Source organism: Amblyomma mixtum, chromosome 3 (assembly GCF_055824585.1).
Source record: "Amblyomma mixtum isolate Tamu chromosome 3, ASM5582458v1, whole genome shotgun sequence".
NCBI lineage: Eukaryota > Metazoa > Arthropoda > Arachnida > Ixodida > Ixodidae > Amblyomma > Amblyomma mixtum.
Genome location: NC_143014.1, coordinates 96,026,326 through 96,047,204, shown reverse-complemented (window position 1 = coordinate 96,047,204; position 20,879 = coordinate 96,026,326). Strand labels below are relative to the sequence as shown.

At 48.8% G+C, this 20,879-nt stretch overlaps 1 protein-coding gene across 1 annotated transcript; it reads right to left on the bottom strand.

Moving 5' to 3' along the window:
- Nucleotides 1-8,891: 8,891 nt before the first annotated feature.
- Nucleotides 8,892-20,578, bottom strand: SmB (small ribonucleoprotein particle protein SmB). Its single transcript, XM_089580224.1, has 5 exons — nt 20,422-20,578; nt 19,998-20,264; nt 18,492-18,597; nt 15,275-15,577; nt 8,892-9,061 (listed from the first exon to the last, which is right to left on the bottom strand). The coding sequence occupies exons 1-5, from the start codon at nt 20,422-20,424 to the stop codon at nt 9,024-9,026; spliced, it is 717 nt and encodes a 238-aa protein (XP_089436350.1). The 5' UTR covers nt 20,425-20,578; the 3' UTR covers nt 8,892-9,023.
- Between the last annotated feature and the right edge of the window lie 301 nt (nt 20,579-20,879).

Genomic DNA, 20,879 nt, shown 5'->3' with positions numbered 1-20,879 from the left:
CGACTCTCCACTTAAGCCTAGAAGCGGCAGAATCGTCACTCGAATTATTAAAATAAAGCAAATTTATCTTTTATATGTTTTCTTATGGGCGAGATGAGACGAAGCGAAAGACAGTCGCCCCATTTATGGCCAGTGAACGCACTGAAAAAGGCAGCAACAACGAGAATTCAGTCCGAAGCGAGAGGCCCGGCTTCGACGGGCGCCGCCATGTTTGTCGGCGCGCGGCGGAAATCCAGGTGGTTGCCAGATGAGACTACCATCTCATACAGATGTGTTCCCACATTAATAAATTCTACTTTAAAATGTTCTACCGCACTCCTTGGCACCACAGCTGGCTAAACGGTAATTTGAGTAAAGAGCTATCGGTTGCCGCAAAGAAAATATGGTCGATAAAATTCAGTAGACTGACCCTTTAAGGGTAGGAGCGGATGCTGCACAATTTTACAGTAAATCAATTGCTAATTTATATCCAGAAAACCTCTCAAAATCAGTAGCGATATCGTGTCCGCCGTGGTCAAACGCGATTGAAACCATTCGTAAATTCAAAACTCCCGCTGAATCCCGCTATCATTATCATAAATGCAGCTTATGGTCAGCCCAATCCAATCCATTAGTCAGCCAGTGCGGCGCCGTTGTCAGCAACGTTGGTTGTCAGTTTGGTGCGAAGCGTGGTGCCTCTTTTGAGCTCCGTTACTAAAATGTGTGGCTTTTTGTTGCGCTAGCAACACTACGCATGGTTTTCGCCTCGTCGCGTAGCCGGTAGGCACGAATTGCCTTGAACCATGGAGGAAAAAAAAACGGAGGAGGGAGCATGACGTCACGCGGCCAGCGTTCGCAAGCCGAGTGTTTTGAAGTCGTTTTCTCCCTCAATTTTTCGCTCTCCGAGCCGGTCCTTTGTTTTCATTCCGGTATGTTTTAGTGCGCGCGTACGCGCGACCCGCGGCGCGGGCGTCTACAGCAAGGAAGTCGATCTACAGTTAGTCTGCCGCGCTAATCGGCGCATGCGCAGCGGGGCTAGACTTTACCGCACGCTATCACGTGGTGCGATCACGGGGGGGGGGGGGGACACACTTTTTTTTTGCTATATCTTTACTTGTTAAGACTAGGCTTCAAGGTTGTCGCCGGACGCTCCCTCCTCAGTTTTTTTTCCTCCATGCCTTGAACAGCCGTTGCCTAGCAACCATTTCAGCCGAGCTCCACCAGGTGGCGTCGTCGCCGCCGCGCCGCGTGCTCTCCGCCGAGGTAGAGGGTGAGGAGGTGGCGCTTCCTCGGTTGAATCTTGTCGCTAGGGAGCGCTAAAGAGAAGCAACGGCGACAGGACCAAGCTAGAAAGAGACAACGCGCTCAAGAGACAGCAGAAGAACGCGCTGCACGACTCGAGAAGCGTCGCAGCTAACGCAACTGACCAGGCTTAGCCAGAGCTAAACCACGCCTAATTTTTTTTTAGTCTGTGGACGAAAGTGGTGACCACTTTCAATTGAACAATTCGAAGGATGCGTCAAGCGCTTGAAGCTCTCCTAGAACGCTGGAGTGCCGTACTACGGCGATTTCAGATGAAAGAAGGCTTAGTGTGATTGCCTACTGAGGTAAGTACAGTACACTGCTTATGATAATGGAGCAGACTCTATAATATTCTCGCGGGAAAGTTGGAGTTATGGTATGACTATATTGTGGTTTGGGCTACAGTTGGGTTGAGACTTCTGCTAAGTCTCTTGCCTTTTTGTGTTGTGGGCTTCGTTAACATGAATACCATTGACAAAGTTGCCGAGCATGCGTGAAGTTATCATGGTCTATTGCAATTTGGCGTAAGCATAATCTTTTCATCAGCAGTCCTAACACTTGTTTTTCCTCGAGTCTTTAAGGGGGTCTTTAAGGTGAATAAAGTGAAGTGAAGTGAAAGGAGGGCAGAACTTCACTGAAATTCGAGACTGTATGTAACGGGTAGGTTGTAGGGCGTGTACCATCATGAGAAATGCTCAGTTTCCTAGCTCTTGACCTCTTTCAAGCATAGAATACCTTCCCGTGTCAAGGATGATGACTATGTTGGTAGGTCTCTCACCCGAGTTATTTTGGGCTTTATTAACGTGAATACCAATAACAAAGTTGCTGAGCATTTTTGAAGTTATCGTGGTTTACTGAGATTTGGCGTAGGCTTGAGGACTAACCTTTTTCTTTTTTGCGGAAAGTGTTTGTTTCTGCTTCATCATGGAAGTGGGAAGATGGGTGTGCGCTCGAAGTTTTACATCATACTGAGGAGTTACTCTTTACAATAACTCAGTCCTGTGCTGCTGATGTACAACCACAATAAAATATGCCCGCTGTACTTTAAACTGCTTTTCCAATTTATTGTCTCGCGGGCACAAAAAAGTATGCATGTGCCATATAGGCGAACATCCGAGAAAGATTCGGGAACGGATGTCCGAAATCGACGTCCGTTGGCCAGACAAACATGCCCCTTTGAACGTCTATAGGACAGCCGACGGACGTCCACCGGCTGTTTGCAGATGTTCGTCGGCCGTCCAAAATATTCAAAACGGACGGCCAATGGCCGGCCGATGGATATCGCTGGTTGCTTGGGACGCATTCCGACACACAGCGAGTGCGGACTTGGTCGTCAATGTGTCGCGTAATGGACCTCCCCAGAGCCAGTTTTTCGGGCGCACTCAGGGACGGCTGGAAGCAAAACATTTGTCCATGCTGTATTATCTTGAATGTGCACTCCGGTAACGGATCGCATCCTAGGGTCAACACTTTTTCTTCCGTTGGTCGTGGCCAGTGTTGCAGGCGTTACTGAAAAAAAGCAACTAAATACGTTACTCGTTACATTAAAAAACAAGAACGCGTTACCGCCCTACGTTACCTACAAAAAAAGGTAACGAGTTACCATTACCGAAAAAAAGTATTGCACGTTACTTTGCCGTTACTCCATGGCCATAAATTTTAATCAGTGCGCCTTCGCTGTAAGAACTCAAGACAACAATTTTATAAAGCCCATATTTCACATAACTCCAACTTCACAAAGAAAACATAGCTGAACTCAACAAATTTACAGTAATTCTGGTGTGCTTCTGCTTACGAAATTATGCGGAAATTGTGTAGCAATAAAGAAATGCTTAAATGGCATAGTTCTGGAAAAAAAAATATATTTGCGCATATAAACAATTTATTTTCACTTGAACCTGCATAATTATCGCAAAAATGCTAGCGTTTATGTCAACCCACTCCTAAGAAAAGCGTCTACGTGTGGGCTGCATGGTGGATTCCGCGGCTTTCGTCCAGCGGTGACTGCTCTAGCCTCCCCACGTGGTGTCAGTGTTCAAGAAATTCTTTGCAGTTTGCGTCCACTCTTTAGAGAGTTGTGTGTGTGAGTGGTTTGGGGGGAGAAGACAAGTGTGTGAATGAGTGTTCGTGCTTTTTTTTTTTTTCAGTTGAGTGTTTTCTGGCATGCATGCGAGCCGCAACAAGGGTCGTCGAGAGAACCTGTAGATTTTGTTTACTTGCAACATTTTCTTCGTTTTTTTTTCTGAAAAAGAGGCGGAGGGGGACAATTGAAATAAAAAGTAACTACAGTAATCCCTCGTTATAACGAAATCGCTTTACTCGAAATATCGCTTTATTCGAAATTTCTTCCGGTCCCGACCCAAACGCATGCATTTTAAGCCGCATTACTCGAAGCGCACGAAGAGCTTGGCCCGCTTAGAGCGAAGTGGCGAGCGGAGGCATCGCCGCCGTGGCGGCGACCCTTTGCGCATGCAGTGCGAAATTAATACCGCCGACGAATTAGACTCATGCAGGCATAGAACAGGCCACAAAAGTACCAAACCCACGATCGATGACCTGCTTAGTAACCGGCACCAAGAGAGTGTCGAGTGTCCCCTGCTCAGCGGGGCCAAATTCCCATGGTGCAGCGCGCCCGAACCGTTAATCTCGGTCGGAAGCGCATTCCTTGTGTTCCCCGTGACAGAATCCACACGAAAAAAATTGCCAGTGGCTTAGCTCCGGTTAAGCCTGGATATACAAGCGAAAAGCTGCATTTATGCTTTGTTTGACGTCATGGCTGTCGCAGTTCGCGCACAAGGCACTGGGAGCACCACGGTAGCGGTGTAGATTTTCAGCCAACTCCCTCGCTACCACTTCTGGGTCTTCTTTTCTTCCTTCCATGGCGAATGTCTGCGTCTCGTCTACGGCCGCCGCCGCCACTCACACGTGCGTTCTCGCAACGCCTTGCGAAAGAACCTTCTCTTGGGGACCGCGGCGAGACCGCGCAGCAGCGGCAAGGGGTAAACCGGTGGCGAGGAGAAGTGGCGATGGAGCGCGCGCGCGCGCGCGGCCTCTTTTATGTCCGCCGCCGCGCTCGGGCGTTATCACAACGCCTTGCGATAACGCGATAAGAGCGCGATAAGAACCGCTTAGCAACAGCGAAGGGTAAACCGGTGGCGAGGCGGAGAAGGGAGGGGGTGGCGAGGAGGGGGAAGGGCGCGCCGCGGCGGCGCTCACGTGTGGTCCACGCGAAGCGCGGTGTTGACGAGCCTAGTGAAGCTTTTCGCTTCAATGAAGTTTTCCTCGCGTTTTGCGCTGCCAGAAAACCGCGGTGTCTTGAATGCGGAAAAGTGGCCGGTCACGCTCGATTCGCGCCATTCGACTAGACAAACGGTCTAAATGCGCGTTAGGGTCACTGAATTTTGTTGTTACGGCGAGAACACATGTGCGAAAAGCGAGCGCGATTCAACGCGGCGCGAGGTTGCGAACGGCGCCTTAGCGTCCGATCGCAGCGCGCCGCTTGCGTCCAACCTGCTAGATGTCAACGGTGGGCCGCCCGCGGCAAACGCGATGACGGGAAGCGGGAGCCAACGCGAGCGCGGAGAGCGGCAGCGTCATGACGACGTAGGGCGCGCTCCTTTGAGCCGGGGCCGGTCTCGACCAGGTGGTGTTGTCTCGACGCGCTCGCCCGCTCGCGCGCGTCGAGACCGGCCGTGGCCTGCCGGCCTGTCGATCAGCCGGATCCCGTCTGGATCACAAAAATGAGCTAAAGCTTGTTCTTGATATAGATAATAAACTCTGGTATAAGCAATTTGAAAACTGTATCATCTTTGAGGATCGCTGACCAATACTAAGTTGCTGGTAGAACAAATGTGCTACGAGAAAATTTTGTAGCGAAAGCTACATTGGCCACGAACTCGCGATTTCGCTGTGGCAGTGCTCCAAGGAGGCACAGAGACCGACCTTGAGCCGTTGCCTAGCAACCGCCGCAGCTGGCGGACGCAGCGGTTGCTAGGCAACGGCTCAAGGTCATCCGCCAGCTTCCTCGCAGTTGTGGCGCAATTTAATCTCGACTGTTTTAGCTTTTATTTGAGCGGTCGCTTATATCGAATTATCGCTTATAACGAATTTTTTCGCCGTCCCGCTGACTTCGTTATAACGAGGGATTACTGTAGTAACCTGACATCTCACGTTACCAAAAAATGTTAACTTAAGTACGTTACCCGTTACAGTTCCGAAATGGTAACGAGTGCGTTACTAAGTTACCGAAAAAAGTAACGCGTTACCGGTAACGCCGTTACTTGTAACGCATTACCGGCAACACTGGTCATGGCTTCTTTTATACGGGAAGGCATGGGCGAACACTATTCCACAGAAATTCCGTAACTTGGTCGGTTGTTCGGCACCAGTTCTGGTGCAGTCGTCGTAAGGACTCGACGAGGGCTCTATAATGTCTTTAGTAAGCATTTTGTCCACCTCCTGCTGAATGATGTTCCGTTCTGTACTGGAGACCCTATACGGACGTCTGTGGATAGGAGCGGCGTCACCGGTGTTAATGCGATGCGTAACCACAGAGGTCCGAGCCAAAGGGCGGTTGTCGAAGTCAAAGATGTCGTGAAATGAGCAAAGAAGACATCTGAGGTCGTGAGTTCGTGCTGGTAAGAGGTCAGGGGCAATCATTTTTGCGTATTGGTCAGATGGTGGGACGTCGGACTCGGGGCATTTCGGCGAGGGACGTACACAGCCGGTGACAGCTGATACAACGCAGTCGGAAGCAGGGCACAGCGTGGTGAGCGACATGCCTTGGGGAAGCGGCTGAACGTGCGATGAAAAGTGGAGGATCGGAAGGGACGCTCGATTGGCAAACATAGTGACCACTGTATGTGCGAGGACAACACTCCGTGTGAGAGGCACATCAAGGGCTGAAGTAACGATGTATTGGCCATCGGGAACTGGTGGGACGGAAGAGAATGATACGTAAGTGACGGCATTGGGGTTCAGGCAGACAAAATCCACGGTACATAGGCGATGGACAACTGGAGCCGGTGGCTCCTCGTTAAACGGTAGGGCGAGCTGAACGACACTTGTGGCGCAATCAATGAGGGCAGAATGTTCGGAAAGAAAGTCAAGGCCAAGGATGAGGTCATGAGGGCAGTGTTCGAGGACAGTGAAGAGAACCGAAGTATGGCGGCCGGCGACTGACACACGGGCTGTGCACATTCCAACGACAGCGAAGTACCGCCATCGGCGACACGAACAACAGCGGAGTGGGCAGGAGTGAGCACTTTCCTAAGGGGACGGCGTAGACAGGCATTCATAACGGAGACGTGCGCTCCCGTGTCGATGAGAGCGGTAACAGGGATCCCGTCCACGTCGACGCTAAGTATATTCCGTCGGGCATGTAGTCAAAGGAGGATTTTCAAGGTCGGTCGTCGGAGCAGCATCATCAGTTTTCCAAACGGGATCGAGCATACGGGCCAGGAGATGACGGGCGGCGAGTTTGGGGCGACGGAGATCGATGACGGTAAGGCAACGACGAGCGGTTGGCTGGAGCGGCCTGAGCGTCGGAGCTTGCGAGCTGTGGTTCATGGGGCGACGAAGAGCGGCGGTAGGTCGATGACAGATAGCTTCGGCAGTGTCGGGAGATGTGACCAACTCGGGAGCAGTTAAAACAGATGGGCCTGTTGTCAGGTGTTCTCCACTCATCCGGGTTGCGGCTGCGGCGAGTGTGGTACGGATGTCGGGCACCGAGCACGGGAGACACATGACGTGCATCTGGGCAACTAATGGAGCATACAGGTTGGATCCCGAGATTGGCGAATTCTTGTCGGACAACAGCCTGTATAAGGGATACTGGAGAGGCACTGTCCGATGCCGATAACCGGGAAACTGTGGGAGACACTGCCTCTAGTTCTCGGCGTAAAAGTCGTGTCAGGCTGTCGGATGAGTCTACGCAGGACGACGTTGCCGCCGTGTTCGGCAACCGCGTGAACTGGGGGGAAATACGGCGGCTTTTCGCTTGTTCAAACCGGCGGCATTCTTTTAAGATGGCGTCAACCGTTCCACAGTCCTTGTACACCAGCAAGTTGAAGGCGTCGTCTGCAATTCCCTTGAGAATGTGACCGACTTTGTCACTCTCTGACATGGCAGAATCAACTTTCATGCAGAGGGCTAAAATGTCCTTAATATAAGACACATATGACTCTGGAAGATTGGGCGCGGCATGCAAGCTCCTTCTTTGCAGCCAGCTGTCGTCCGGTCCCAACTGTTCAGTTCTTCCTCGTGGGTCTCGAACCAGACCCTTGCGGTGCCCGTCAAGTAGAAAATGACGTTGGCCAACTTCATCGTGGGGTCCCACCTGTTGTGTGTGCTCACACGCTCGTACAGCGAGAGCCAGTCTTCGACGTCCACGCCATCGGTACCACAGAATGTGCCCGGGTCTCGAGGGTGGGCTAGGACGACAGTTGGCGTGGCAGGCGCGTCGGTAGCTATCTTGACGGATCGGCTTGTCGGGTCAGTGGCATGGTGGCTCGAACCCGCGACCTCCACCAAGAGATGTTACGTAAATGTAGGCACACAAGGAGTAGTCACTGAGGGATGCTGACAGCAGCTCAGTCGAACCACCGCCGGCCAACGGCGCACAGATCACACTTCGTTCTTTTCGCGCTCCGTGCACGAGCCCAGCACTGTCTTCTTCGTTGTCCACTGACAGTATTGTGCATGAAAGTGCGCGTTGGCGCTGTTCGAAGCAATGTTAGCAACATTGGGCAACACTCGAAGGCCCTCCAAATCTCGATAAGAGTTCCGCATTGCTCCGTTGACTCGATGGCCATTCAAACTGCCCGTGTAGCAGCGCTCGATCACCTCTGAGTCGATAGACTCATTAGAGCCTGCTTCAATAGCTAGAACTACAACAAACGACATATCAGCGGTTATATATTGGAGTTTTTTTGCGCCTCATGTGACCTAAACATGAACTACACGTGACCAACTACACGTCATCAATGTCATCCCCACATCAACTACACGTCAGTTGATGAAACCAAAACAGTGCCAAGAACAAATTATAAACTACTTAGCAGTTGTAGGAAAATACTACAGGGTGCTCTGTGCATACCAATGTCTAGCACGTCATTTGAAAGAAGAAATGACACAGAAGCAAAAATTTGGCGTCTATGGTCCTTTAACACATTCATTTATTAACACGATTTACTGTTTGTCCAATCATCAAGCTCCCACCTAGTGATGTCATATCTACTGCTAAAAACCACCACTGTGTGGTGCAGCACCAGTGCCATGAATTTGTTTTTGCGAACTGATTAAAATATTAAATACCGGAATCTACGCAGTATGACAGTTGCTGATAGCATCACTATATTTCACTCTATGCAACAAAAAGGCAAAACAATGTACTGAAATTGTGGTTCAAGGCACCTTAAAGATACAAGCGCCAGTTTCATTGGACTTCGTATTTCTGGCTGTAGAATGGGAAGCCCACTTGCTACAAACAACGGATACAATGAATGGAATCTAGTACAGCCACTGTAGTACAGGAAGGCTGCAGTTGATCACTGACCTTATATCAACTGCTGTAACACTGTGCAGCAGACAAATCTGCAAACTGAAACAGCTCAGGTACCACAAATTTGCAGCAGTTTTATTTCAGTGCGAAAACACAAGGGTGGGGGGATGGGGGGCGGGGCGAGAGTTGCTAATGAATATATACATCTCACTTTGAGAATGGGACACGCAAATGCTTGCCCTCACTGCCTTGGTGGTGGCCTCAAGCCAGGAGGGGGCCCTGCAAAATATAATGAAAGGGCACAGAAGTTTGTATCACCAAAATAAAGCAAGATAATTATTTTGTTTTACCGTATTTACTCGCATAATAGGCGCACTTTTTTGCCAGAAAATCCGGCTCAAAGTTCGGGGTGCGCCTATTACGCGGGGTAAAATTTCCGCAAATTTTTCGACTCGCAAAATTGAACACACCGCGTAAACGCACTCGTGTGCGGGCCGCACCCCGTTTTCGCGAAGAAAATGTTAAAAAAAAAGATCCGTGTAAGGGCCGCACCGAAACTTTCCGCGACACACGCGGGAACAGCCTTCGGAATGCACGCGCCGAGGCCTCCGCGATCGGCTCCGGCTGCGCGCAACGGGCGCTTGATCGCGGAGGCCACACACGTGCACAGGAGCTTTCAGACCCCGCCCACGGAGGGCGCCCAAGGCCAAGCTCATCATCATCATCGTTTTCCTCCGCCGCGAGCTTTCGCTATCTATGGGTGCGTTCCAATTCTCTAGACGTCCGACAAGACGTCTAGTGTGACGTCTAGGAAGCCGTCTACATGTCTACATATTGGAACGTGTCTACTTCACGCGCCGCCTTGCGGCATATAAAGTAAACTAACATTTGCGAATAGTTGCACTCCTATGTTCTTAAAAACTCTTAATAAAACAAGTTAAAAACGCGCTGTTAGTAGTTTGCTAGTTCTTATTTTATTTCTTTTTCTGCAATAATGGTGCGTTCATCGCTACCGCTTCAGCAGACGATCTCACCCGCACGATTTCCTCTCGCGCGATTCACAAATATAATCGTAGGTCCACAAAGACGGCTTTATTTGCCGCCAGTTCCTATAAAAATCAACTTAACGGAATGACTGACACTTGAAAGATGGTGCGTCTCCGGGCTCCAGTGCCCGCCAAGAGCACGGCTCACTCAGCTTTGACTGCACCAACTGCTCCGCCATCTTTAGACAGGAAGTTAGCCTGCATCGATGTGGACTTCGGCGAAGCAGTCTTCTTGGACGGCTTCGTGAAAAATGGAACGCGTCTTAAAATGGCGGCTGTCCGGCAAGACGTCTAAGTAGACGTCTACTCGGGAGTATTGGAACGCACCCTATATCGCCATCAGCATCTCCAGCTCGTTTTTTTTTTGTTGTTGTTGTTGCTGTCAAGTGCCGGGATTTGCGGTAGTGCAATAGTTATCGTGGTTTATGGCTTTGCCGCGAAGCGTTGCTGTTTTAGCTCGACGGGCAAGCACCTTAACAGCTACACGGCTGGGAGTTTGCTCTCGAACACGGCAAGCATGCGGCAGGTCGGAAAATACGACGTGGCCGAGAAGTGCGGCAGTTGCGACTGCGGCGTCCCGTGTGTTCGTCCTTTTTCCGTGGTTTTTTAGCGCTCAACAATTCCTTCAAGTATGTTTAAATTTTCGTACGCGACTCCAAGCGCCGAGGTTTTCGTGGGACTAAGTCGGGAACGTTTCCGGCTGGAGATGAAGCTTTCCAAACAGACGTTTAAAGTGAGCATCCCTGAAAACTGCGTGCGGCTGTTCTACGCGATGTCGTTGTACGTGCTGTGGGTCCGCAGCAGCTGCGACGGCAGCAGCACTAGTAGGGACTAGTAGTCAGTTCAGCAAAAACTTTGTTAAAATAAAGATTGGGAAGCGGGGGGTGGCGAGGCGTCGGCTTGCAATCGTGTAAATACAGTATTGATTACAGTGCAGAGTTCGGGGTGCGCCTATTATGCGCGGAAATAAAAAAATCTGATTTTTCGCGCCCTAACTAGGGGTGCGCCTATTATGCGAGTGCGCCTATTACGCGAGTAAATACGGTAATAGCATCACTCAAATTTTAGCATCTGAAGTTCAGGCTTGTAACGCATCTGCTATGAAGTAGCTGCTGTAAGGAGCCAGATAAAGGAATCAATAACGCCGCCGCGGTGACGCAGTGGTTATAATGCTCGGCTGCTGACCCGAAAGATGAGGGTTTGATTCCGGCACATCAAAACCTGCAATAACAAATGAAATCACCGCCAAAAAGCTTAGCTGAAGGTTAATCTGAATCCCAACATCATTTTTAACATACAGTAAGGTCTCATTGCCTTTTTCCTTGCAGTGAAAAATGGCCAAATTTGAGTGTACTGAAAGAAATTTCTTATATGAGAACCGCCAAACACATCACACATTGCAATGCATGATATTGTAGCTTATTAGTTGCACTTTTCAATTAAAAAAATTGATGCAGGTCTGTCGTAATTCTGACGAAGCTTAACTCTTTCTCTACCACGCCACAGGCCATCGCTCACATTTGACCGATTCAAACTGCCCGCGCAAAAAGCTCATTTTGGAGAATGGAAGCTTGGGCGGGTTGGTGACGGTTCACTTGCCACATAGCGCTAAAGAGACACGGACACAGGGAGACAAACAGGACGGGCGGTAACTTACAACTGAAGTTCTACTGCATGAAACCAGGCAATATAAGCACTTAACAGAAAAGAAGAAATATAAAACCACTGAAATATAGGAAGCACTCAAACAGCGTTATCGTCGAACAACATTTACAGATTAGCAGACATAAAATGCATTACCTTGTCAGATAAAAACACTGAGGCAGCACTGACACACATATCTTCTTTTTGCGAATGTATATTGAACGCCTCTTTAATTTCCCTTGTAAGCCGATCTTCGTGGCAATCAATGACAAGAGAGCTTTTCAAATCCGGATAACAGCCAGGACACTTTTGTTTTTCCATCTTTTTTCTTTGCGTTGATGTGGCCAGCAAGATGCCCTTTGACACCATTCCTGACATCATTGTTATGTTCTCGCAACCTATCATTGAGGCATCTCCCTGTCTGCTCTATGTATTTTCGCCCGCATTTCAACAGAATAGAATAGATTATATTTTTTGCACATGTGACATATTGGTCCTTATGCTTCTTTTTAGATTTTATGGCTTTTTTAGGACGAGGGTTCAAGCGATTACACAAGTTTGATAATTTGTCGGGAGCGGAGAACACCAACTGTACTTTTGCACGGCTCATTATCCTCTTGAGATTGTGGGAAAGGGTGTGGCAATATACAGTCGAACCTCGATGTAACGAACCTCAATGTAACGAAATTCGCGATGTAACGCATTTTTTTCATTTCCCAATCACTTCCCCATTGAAAACCATGTATTTGTTTTCACGATTTAACGAAGTAATTTTGCTCCGCACTTTCGATGTAACGAAGTCCTTGCGCATCGCATGCATGTGCCAGGAGCTACCTTGACAATCGAATGAGAGCTAAAAGTTTAGCCGAGACGAAACGCAGTTTGTATTTGCCCTTTTACGCGCCAATTTTGCCGGCAGTGTGGGAATCTGCGAGAACGTACCGCCGCACCATCTGTCGTGCGCATACAAAGCCCGCGGCATGGAAGTTTCAAGACGCGCCGCGCCATGACGCCACTGGCGAGCTGTAGACCCTGAACGTGAAAGCGCAAACCGGAATTTTCTTGCAGCGTCCGTTCGTTTTTTTTTTTTTTGCGTGCGATGTCCTCGTAGAGAACAACAAAAAAAAGTCTTCAGTGTTGACAAACTCGTGGAGCTAGTGTGGTCGTACCTTTAAAACGGGTGAGCGGCGAAAAAAAAAAAAAAAAAAAACGTGCCCTGGCAGAGGAGGCGAGTGGCGAAGGGGGTAGAGGGGAGGCGTGGCGTGGGAGGCGCGCGCGGTGCATTCTGGGTGGGTGGCTTCGGCACGCTCTCGGCGCGGCCCGCGCGAAATGCAGCCGGCTGCATTCCGCGCCGGGCGCCGTCAGAGCGCGCCGGTAGCCGCTGTTTCGCGGACGTGACGTCGCCGTGCCGCGCGCGCACGCGCGCTACGTCGGAGTAGAACCGCGCCGCGAGCACAATTCCACCGCGCCGGCGTGAGCGATGCGAACATTTTTCTTTATTTTTCTCTGATGCGTCCCCGGCTGCAAATGTTCAATGCTGATGATGATGATACCAGTAGCGACATCTTGTGGCGGCTTTCAGTACTAGGCGCTGCGCTCATTCTTTTGCTATGCGCACACGGAGAAAAATGATGCCGTCGCGGTGTTTGCTATCACTCATTATGCTCCTGATGTAGAAAAAAACATCCGGTGCCCTTGTTAGCGATACTATTACTCGATTTTCTTGCATATTTCCTCAATAAGTGATTTACAAGTTCCCATCAACAAGCAGTGTTCCTGAACCAGTTATACTTTATTTTGACAGCTGAAACATGGGAACCTCGACGTAACGAAATTTTCGGCTGCAAGTAGGACTTCGTTATATCGAGGTTCAACTGTATATAATAACCGTCCCTTTTTGTTTGTGTGCTCAACAACGGTTCTTTTGATTGCAGTTTTGGCTTTAGTGTTTCGACATGAGGGGGCACTGTGAAAAATAAAACTGAACGGCCGCAGCAGCGTCAGCCGGAGAAAATGGTGTCCGCATCGCCGCGCGCTCCTCGAAAGTGAAAGCTAACATTGAGCACTTCGGCCGGTTTTGGTTTTGTTTTTTACGACAAAAGCAGCGGCTATGAGTCAGGCAATGATGTACAAATGTCAGATTTCAGTTTGTAAGTTCTGTTCTGTTTTCGTTCGCTCTGTGTTTTCTGCGGTGAATGCGGTTTGTAATTGATGACAGTGGCTTATTTTTGAGCTCCAGGGGCTTCACAACGTATGGGGAAGACAGTTTGCCAAATGCTCAAGGTCGCGTCTTTCAACCAAGACAACAGCCAGGTGTCCATATCGGCGCATCACTGCGGAGCAGAGCTTGGAGATTTGCTCTAGCTTTCGACCTTTTTCTTCACAGCGGAAGCGATGATCATGAGTGAAAACACCAATAAGTATGCATGGATTAGTAATTTGGACAGGCAAACATACACTCGGTGTGACGGCACCTACTGGCACCTATTGCAGATAGAATAATAATTTTCTTTTTCAGCATGAAGCCAAATATGAGGAGCACATAATGTTGGAAGCAGATTTTTAAATTTCTTCTTCAAAAATTTTTCTTTTAAATAGCTTTTTTTGTGGCCACTATACTGCTGTGTTTTGACCTTTGGACTTCATTATGCAATAAAATAAAAAATAATTGTTCAATCAAAAAACTGCTTCTAATATTGTGTTCCTTATTCTTTCTGGTGTCTAGCAATGTGTTAACCTGAAGTTTTTCTTCAGTCATTATTTTTCAATTGTTCTTGTAAAAATTGGAACAATTAATGTAATTATCTAGAAAAACAATTAGTGCACAAAAAAGTAATTGCAGTTTTGAAATACACTCAAAAAACTGCACAAGCACACCAAGTTTCATCAATTTTCGTTAATAAATAAGAAAAATAGGTTCAAGACCAGTGTCCCCCCTTAATAAAAATATTTTTTTCAAGATCAGGCTCCCCCCTTAAGGAGGGTGCGACCGCCACAGCGCTCTCTTGACAACTGCCCCGAAGAGCACCCGACCCCCCTGCCACGACACCAACAATGTGAGAGTAAATCACTTTATTACAAAGACCTGGCTCGAGTCACTGTCTATGCGTCCTTGCGCAGAGGAATCGCCCACAGCCCTTGTGACATCACGAGAGCATTCAATACGGCAGTCACTGCCGGTGAAGGAGTTTCCCGGTCTCAATTTCAATCGCACTTTTTGGAATATACAGCCCTGGGCACCCAAATTTTGGAAATTGAATCTAGGCTCTTGAATTAGTTGCTGCAGTACAACACTGCAATATGAAGAATGGCCCAGTCGTGGCCCGTTTAAGTCACCGCAAGGTGTGATGCAAGCAAGGTACATGCAGACTAACCCCCCCCACCACCAACAACAGACAAAACAATGCATGGCAACTGTAATTGATTTATTGGGGTTTAACGTCCCAAAGCGAATCAGGCTATGAGGGAAGCAGTGGTGAAGGGCTCTGGAAATTTTGACCACCTGGGGTTCTTTAACGTGCACTGACATCACACAGCACACGGGCATCTAGAATTTTGCCTCCATTGAAATTCGACTGCCGCGGCCAGGATTGAACACGCATCTTTCAGGCCAGCAGCCGAGCGCCGTAACCACTGAGCCACCACTGCGGGTTGCATGGCAACTGTAACTATTCTGTCACCTCGGCAAATAATGTGGTGATGTAAAACACCTAAATGGATCAGTGTGCCCAAAAAATAACCTGTAAAGAATTTTGCACATGTTCAAAAAGGGCACAATTCAGAGAAAACATTAAAGACTCACCTGGCCGCATCATGCCTGGTGGAGGGGGCCCACGCATGCCAGGTGGAGGAGGTCCCATGGGTGGCCGGCCTCCCATGGGCATTCCACCCGGTGGCGGCGGTGGCATGCCCCGACCCATCATGGCTGGGGGTCCACCCATCATGCCAGGAGGTCCTCGCATGCCCATGGCAGCAGGTGGCCGCACCTGCGGTGGTGCCGACACACCCACAGCACCTGGTGGCAAGGATGCACCCCCGCGACCAGCTTGGGGGGCCATCACTTGCGCTGATGGTCCACCAACACCCCGCACGGGACCCTGAAGACCTGCATGCCACAAAATGCTTCACTTGGGGCACTCTTCTACACAGGGTGACAAGCTTACACATTTGCACATGCAGTAAAAATAATAAAGGTCGCTAATATTAATAAAATAAATACACCCTAAAGTAACAAATATCTACAACAGAGGAGCAGAAACGCATGCACAGAGGCAGACGCATGGAACAGCAGCAACAAAAATGGCTTGGTTTTTAAAGAATGCTTTCTACTGCCACTAATGATAAGTTTCAAAATCATACCATACATTAATATTACATGCTTACACTGAGCAAGTACCCCCTTTTCTTTGAAATGATTTGCCGTGTAACAACACGCACATTTCCCTGAGGACAAGGACTCCTAGCTTAACCCTTTACTGTCCACCCTTCCAATTTCACAACATATCGTTTGCATTGCATGTGCTCATTCCTACATGGAACTTGGGTACAAAGTTTCATTTGAACATGTTCTCAGCACTAGCACTTTTTGGTCAGAATATTGTGAGCAAGCTGTCCGAAGAAAAAGGGTGCACGAATGTGTGACTTCCAGCCAGCATCCAACAATTCGTCATCTCAGACTAGCTGCACAAAATGGACCAAGCGGCTAACATGGTACTAATTAGCGACATGGATTTTTCAATTTTCAGTAGGGCCCTGTTGTTATGCACCCGGGTACTATGATTTCCAAGCTAGTCCCACTTCAGCTTCCATTGAAACCAACTTAACTCTGTTGTTACATTGCAATTTGGGGAGCGTTTCCACAAGTTATGTCACGAATGTCTGCTCATGATGCGTGGTTTACCCCATGAAGCCATTTTTACAGCCTGAATTTAGCGCATGTGAAAAAGCAAGGGCATGCCGGCCTAAGCTGCACTCTATGCTCCATTGCCCGCCACCATGTTTGGCCGCTTTCGGAGCACACCACTGACACCCTGCATGCTTACGAGTGGCATAAATTTTGTTGTGGCTCTTGGTGCAATTCCATCTGCGACTCTAGTGCAACCAAACAAAAGTGCAAACTAACGAAACTAAGCCATAGCAGATGCCAATGGGATATCGTTGCACAGGTTTGCTCCGCTTTTTTCCCGTCCCCTGCAGCTTAAAAGAATCTCTAGATCCCAATAAACGAGGATAGCTTAAGCCTGCAGCGGCATCCGTGAAAACTGCAGAAGCTTATGTGCCACAGCTTCACTCGCTCAGTGCACATCACCTCCAACCTGCTCCCTCCCCTTCACCAATAGGTGCTCAGGCAGACCACAGCCTCTTTTGCTCTGCCTGACCACTGCGCCAATATCGAGAGATCCCGGCTGTTGCGCCTACTTCTGGCACTCTCATCCCAGACTACCCCCCCCCCCCCAAACAAACAGGGCTTTTCAGAGATTCTGTGCATGAAGAACGATTGCGAGAGCGACAAAGGAAAATTTTAGAAAACATGTTACCCTTGGATGAAAAAAAAAAAACAGGCAGCATACAGCGCTGTACAATTTTTTTTCCCGAGTGCTGTGTTGGGCGACTTCATTTCCCAGCTGGCACATTTTTCTTCACAGTCCTGTGGAAAATGTAACAGCATACTGTATTGGCTGTTGAACGTGGTTTGGTTGGTTTATGGGGTTTTAACGTCCCAAAGTGACCGAGGCTATGAAGGACACCGCAGTGGAGGGCTCCAGATAATTTCGACCACCTGGGGTTCTTTAACGTGCACTGACATCACACAGCACATGGGCCTCTAGCATTGCGCCCCATCGAAATGTTACCGCTGCGGCCAGGATCGAACCCACATCTGGGTCACCAGCTGAGCAACATGACCACTGATCCACCGCGGCGACTTTGCTGAATGTGGGTACATTAGCTGGCAGAATGCACATGTAATCATTACAGGCCACAGAAGCCATTCCTAAGTAAGAGGGGCAGAGTGCCAGTCCCTCAGTAGCTTTTGAGGCCTGCGAGGCAAGTTGCTTATTGCTTCTACAGCACCAATGGTCCATCCCCTAGGGAGCTTGCATCGCACCCGCTCTCAGTTACCGCCCTATCCCATTAACCCACATTGTCCATCCGTCAACTCTGAATAATGCAATTAGTCTGACAAAAGGCACACAATAAACTGACTAAAAATTATTTTGCATTTATCCACGTGCTCCCCTCCTGACTGCCACGCACATATTTCAGGTGTTTGCTCCTTAAAAGAGCAAAGCGATCATATTTCGAAACAAGTGACCGAGATCATATGAGACAGGCCCATCATTGGAAAGATGCTCAATTTGCCAGGGCAGACCCTTTTTTCTATGTATGCACTTAAAGGACATGCAGATTTGCTTCGCTTGCCTTATGGCCTAAAGCCACACAGTATATAGCCTAGAAAGTTTAGTCCAGTACAGTCGTTCCCATCTCAAGCAAACATGCCCTTGATGAACAGAGTCCAGCGACACTCAATGCATGAACAGAACAAAGCTGTGTAAAGTCTGCAAAATTTAGCGCAGTGCGTAATACACTTGTGGGGCAGCACAAGAATGAGCAATGGCTACAGATGCCGTGGCTCCGAAGTGCTTCATTATGAATTCCACAAATCTCCCACAAGCAAACAAACATCAGGCAGGAAATGTGCAGTGCTCACAAACGCGAGTGCAGCACAGCCTACCTGGCAGATTACCAGCATGATTAAAGAGAGGCCAGCATTCTTCTAAGGCACCACCACCTGCTTCTTGATTGTCAGCCCTAGGGGAGACATCAATAGCACGTGTCGATTCACCCAAGTGCCAGGCTACCTTTTTTGACAACTACAAGTAACTTGGCACTGAAGAATGGAGAAGGCAGTTACTGCTGTCCGCCTGATCTGCAGTGTACGCCAGAATATCACTTTTTTTAAATGTACAAGTAGGAGCAACTAAGTATTTTTCAAGCCTCTGGGCTGCTTGTAAGCATACCTGCAGGTGCAGCACCTACAGGTGCAGCTGGTATGCCTCTGCCGGCAGCACGACCAATGCCAGGCCCAGGGGCAGCCCCAGGGATAGGCACTCGGGGCAGGCCCTCCTGCATACAAGCGCACGCTACAGCCAACAAAGCAACAGCACAAATTAAAGAAAAATTCCCCTATACTTGGTTTCAGACTGCAAGCTTTCATCATAGGCAACACTACAAGGCATCCACTCAGTTCAAATACTTTGACTAGGGCAGCCCAGGTGAAGTGCCTTGGGCCTACCAGCAGGAGAGAATCAATGCACTGAAATGCACCATGGCCGCAAAAGGGCCAGATGCTGGTGCTACGGTCAGCACAGCACTAGCACCTGGCCTTCAAAAAGCAGCGAATGGACAACTTACAAAACTGCGGGAAATCTGACTTACAGGAAGATGTTTTCCAACCAAAAACCCTCGTTCACAGACACGTTTTCGCTTCCTGCCCTGCTGCCTGAAGGGGTCAGGACGAGGGGAGAAGAGTCAGCAGCCCTGCACTGTGTCCTTCTTCGAAAAGATGTGCGGGGCTGCCCCAAATCTGCGTGAACCTGAAGCCCCGCCGGACATCGCCAGCTTTCGAGGTAGAGTGTAAAGGAAAGTTGTGCAAAGGTTGCAATGATGCATTCCCTTGACGAGTACCTGTCTCGACCCGCTCCTCTCGTTCGCGCCTCGGCTCTACTGTGTCCTTTCAACAATTTCCCTCCCATACAGATAAAGGAACGTCTCTCCTCTCCCTTTCTGAAGAAGAATGCGAGATTGCCATCTGCGTACGAGGGTTTTTGGTTGGAAAATTGTAGAGGGCGCTCGTTATTCTGCAAGTTATCCATTAATATTTCATTCAAAATAGGCTCACAACGTACAAGAACCCCCCCCCCCCCAAAAAAAACTCTGGGGCGCTTAACCTCCACCTTAAAGGTAAGATGTTACTGCCCATTTATGCAGAATTGCCCTTTCTCTACTCTACATTCACAGATCCCTGGGAGTACCCACGCACTCCTGGCACAGTGGTGCAGTGGTTAAGATGCGCCACTGCCCTGCTATGGCAGGTGTTTCCATCAGTGGGGCTTGTGCGACCCAGGTTGCTCTTCCCGACCAACCTCTCGCGACCAATCATTAATTCAACTGCCACCTGCCACAGTGGGCAGTTTGCTCACAATCCGGTGGGCAGGTTGCGACGGTGCCACAAGGTCACGCGACTTACATGGCCCCACCTGCCAGCTTGGTTGAGTCTCTGGGGATTTTTTGCGTGGAATTTTCGCTCACGATCAACAACGACGACGCGGGCATTTCTGTGACACGGGCTCTTTAACGCGACTGCATTAAAACAAGCATTCAACATTACTGTTAATGTTACCAGAAATATTTTAGCCATGCAGATTCAGTACCCTCACTAAGTATTCAAACTGGATTCACTCTTGAGGTCTGTAAAGTGCGCAAAAAGAAGGCGCATTGGATTTATAAATCGCACGGAAGACAACCTCAGGTGGCGGAGGTCCCTCGACGGTCAAAGACACAATGTTCTCGCCACGAAGCAACACAAGGCCCAGAACGCGTTTTTCTTCGCGGTCTCCATGCTTGGCTTGATTCTTTCCTTTAACTTTGCGGAATTCCTCGCAGTCGCCCAGGATAAGGTTCATATGCTTGTCGAATGCCTTGAAGGTGCCAATGAAAATGCGGCTATCCTGAAGAATAACACGCATTCTGTAGTTGATGTGCTGTAGCATCTTGTTGTTCTTGCTGATCGTCTACAAAAAGAAAAGAAAATGGGGTGTTTACAGACAGCAGACGCCAATAGAACCGGCGACGCTAATTGCCGGCTCCACTGCCAATTAATCATGAGACCAACGAAATAAGTGCATCAAGTACATTTCCTAAGGCTAAGCAACGACAACTATTACTTACCATGGTGATTATTTTTTGCAAGCGCTTCTGATTATACGGATACAATCACCGCACCGGCACTCCCAATACCAACCGCACAACGCAAGCCGAACGCTTCGTCGGCTTTGTCCGTCAGTTTGTTTGTACAGGGTGCCCAGCAGGTTTTGAATAAAGTCTGAACCATGAACACAGCTCAAAACACTTATTTTGAAGTTTAATATAAGTCTTAATATAAAACGCGCAATAAAACAAAAATATGTGTATGAATAAATTTATTTCATTAAATGTGAAGCAATACGAAATACAATGAAGAAACTCTCTTCATGACCACTGATCTACACCAGGGGGCTGAAGTTATGGTGGAAGCGACCGAGCATGGAGGAAAAGTAACCGAATGTCTCGCCCGAATATTTTCCGGTTGTTATCGTTATTATAGTGAACTCTTTATCGTTATATAGTCTCCCGTATACCCGTACTGT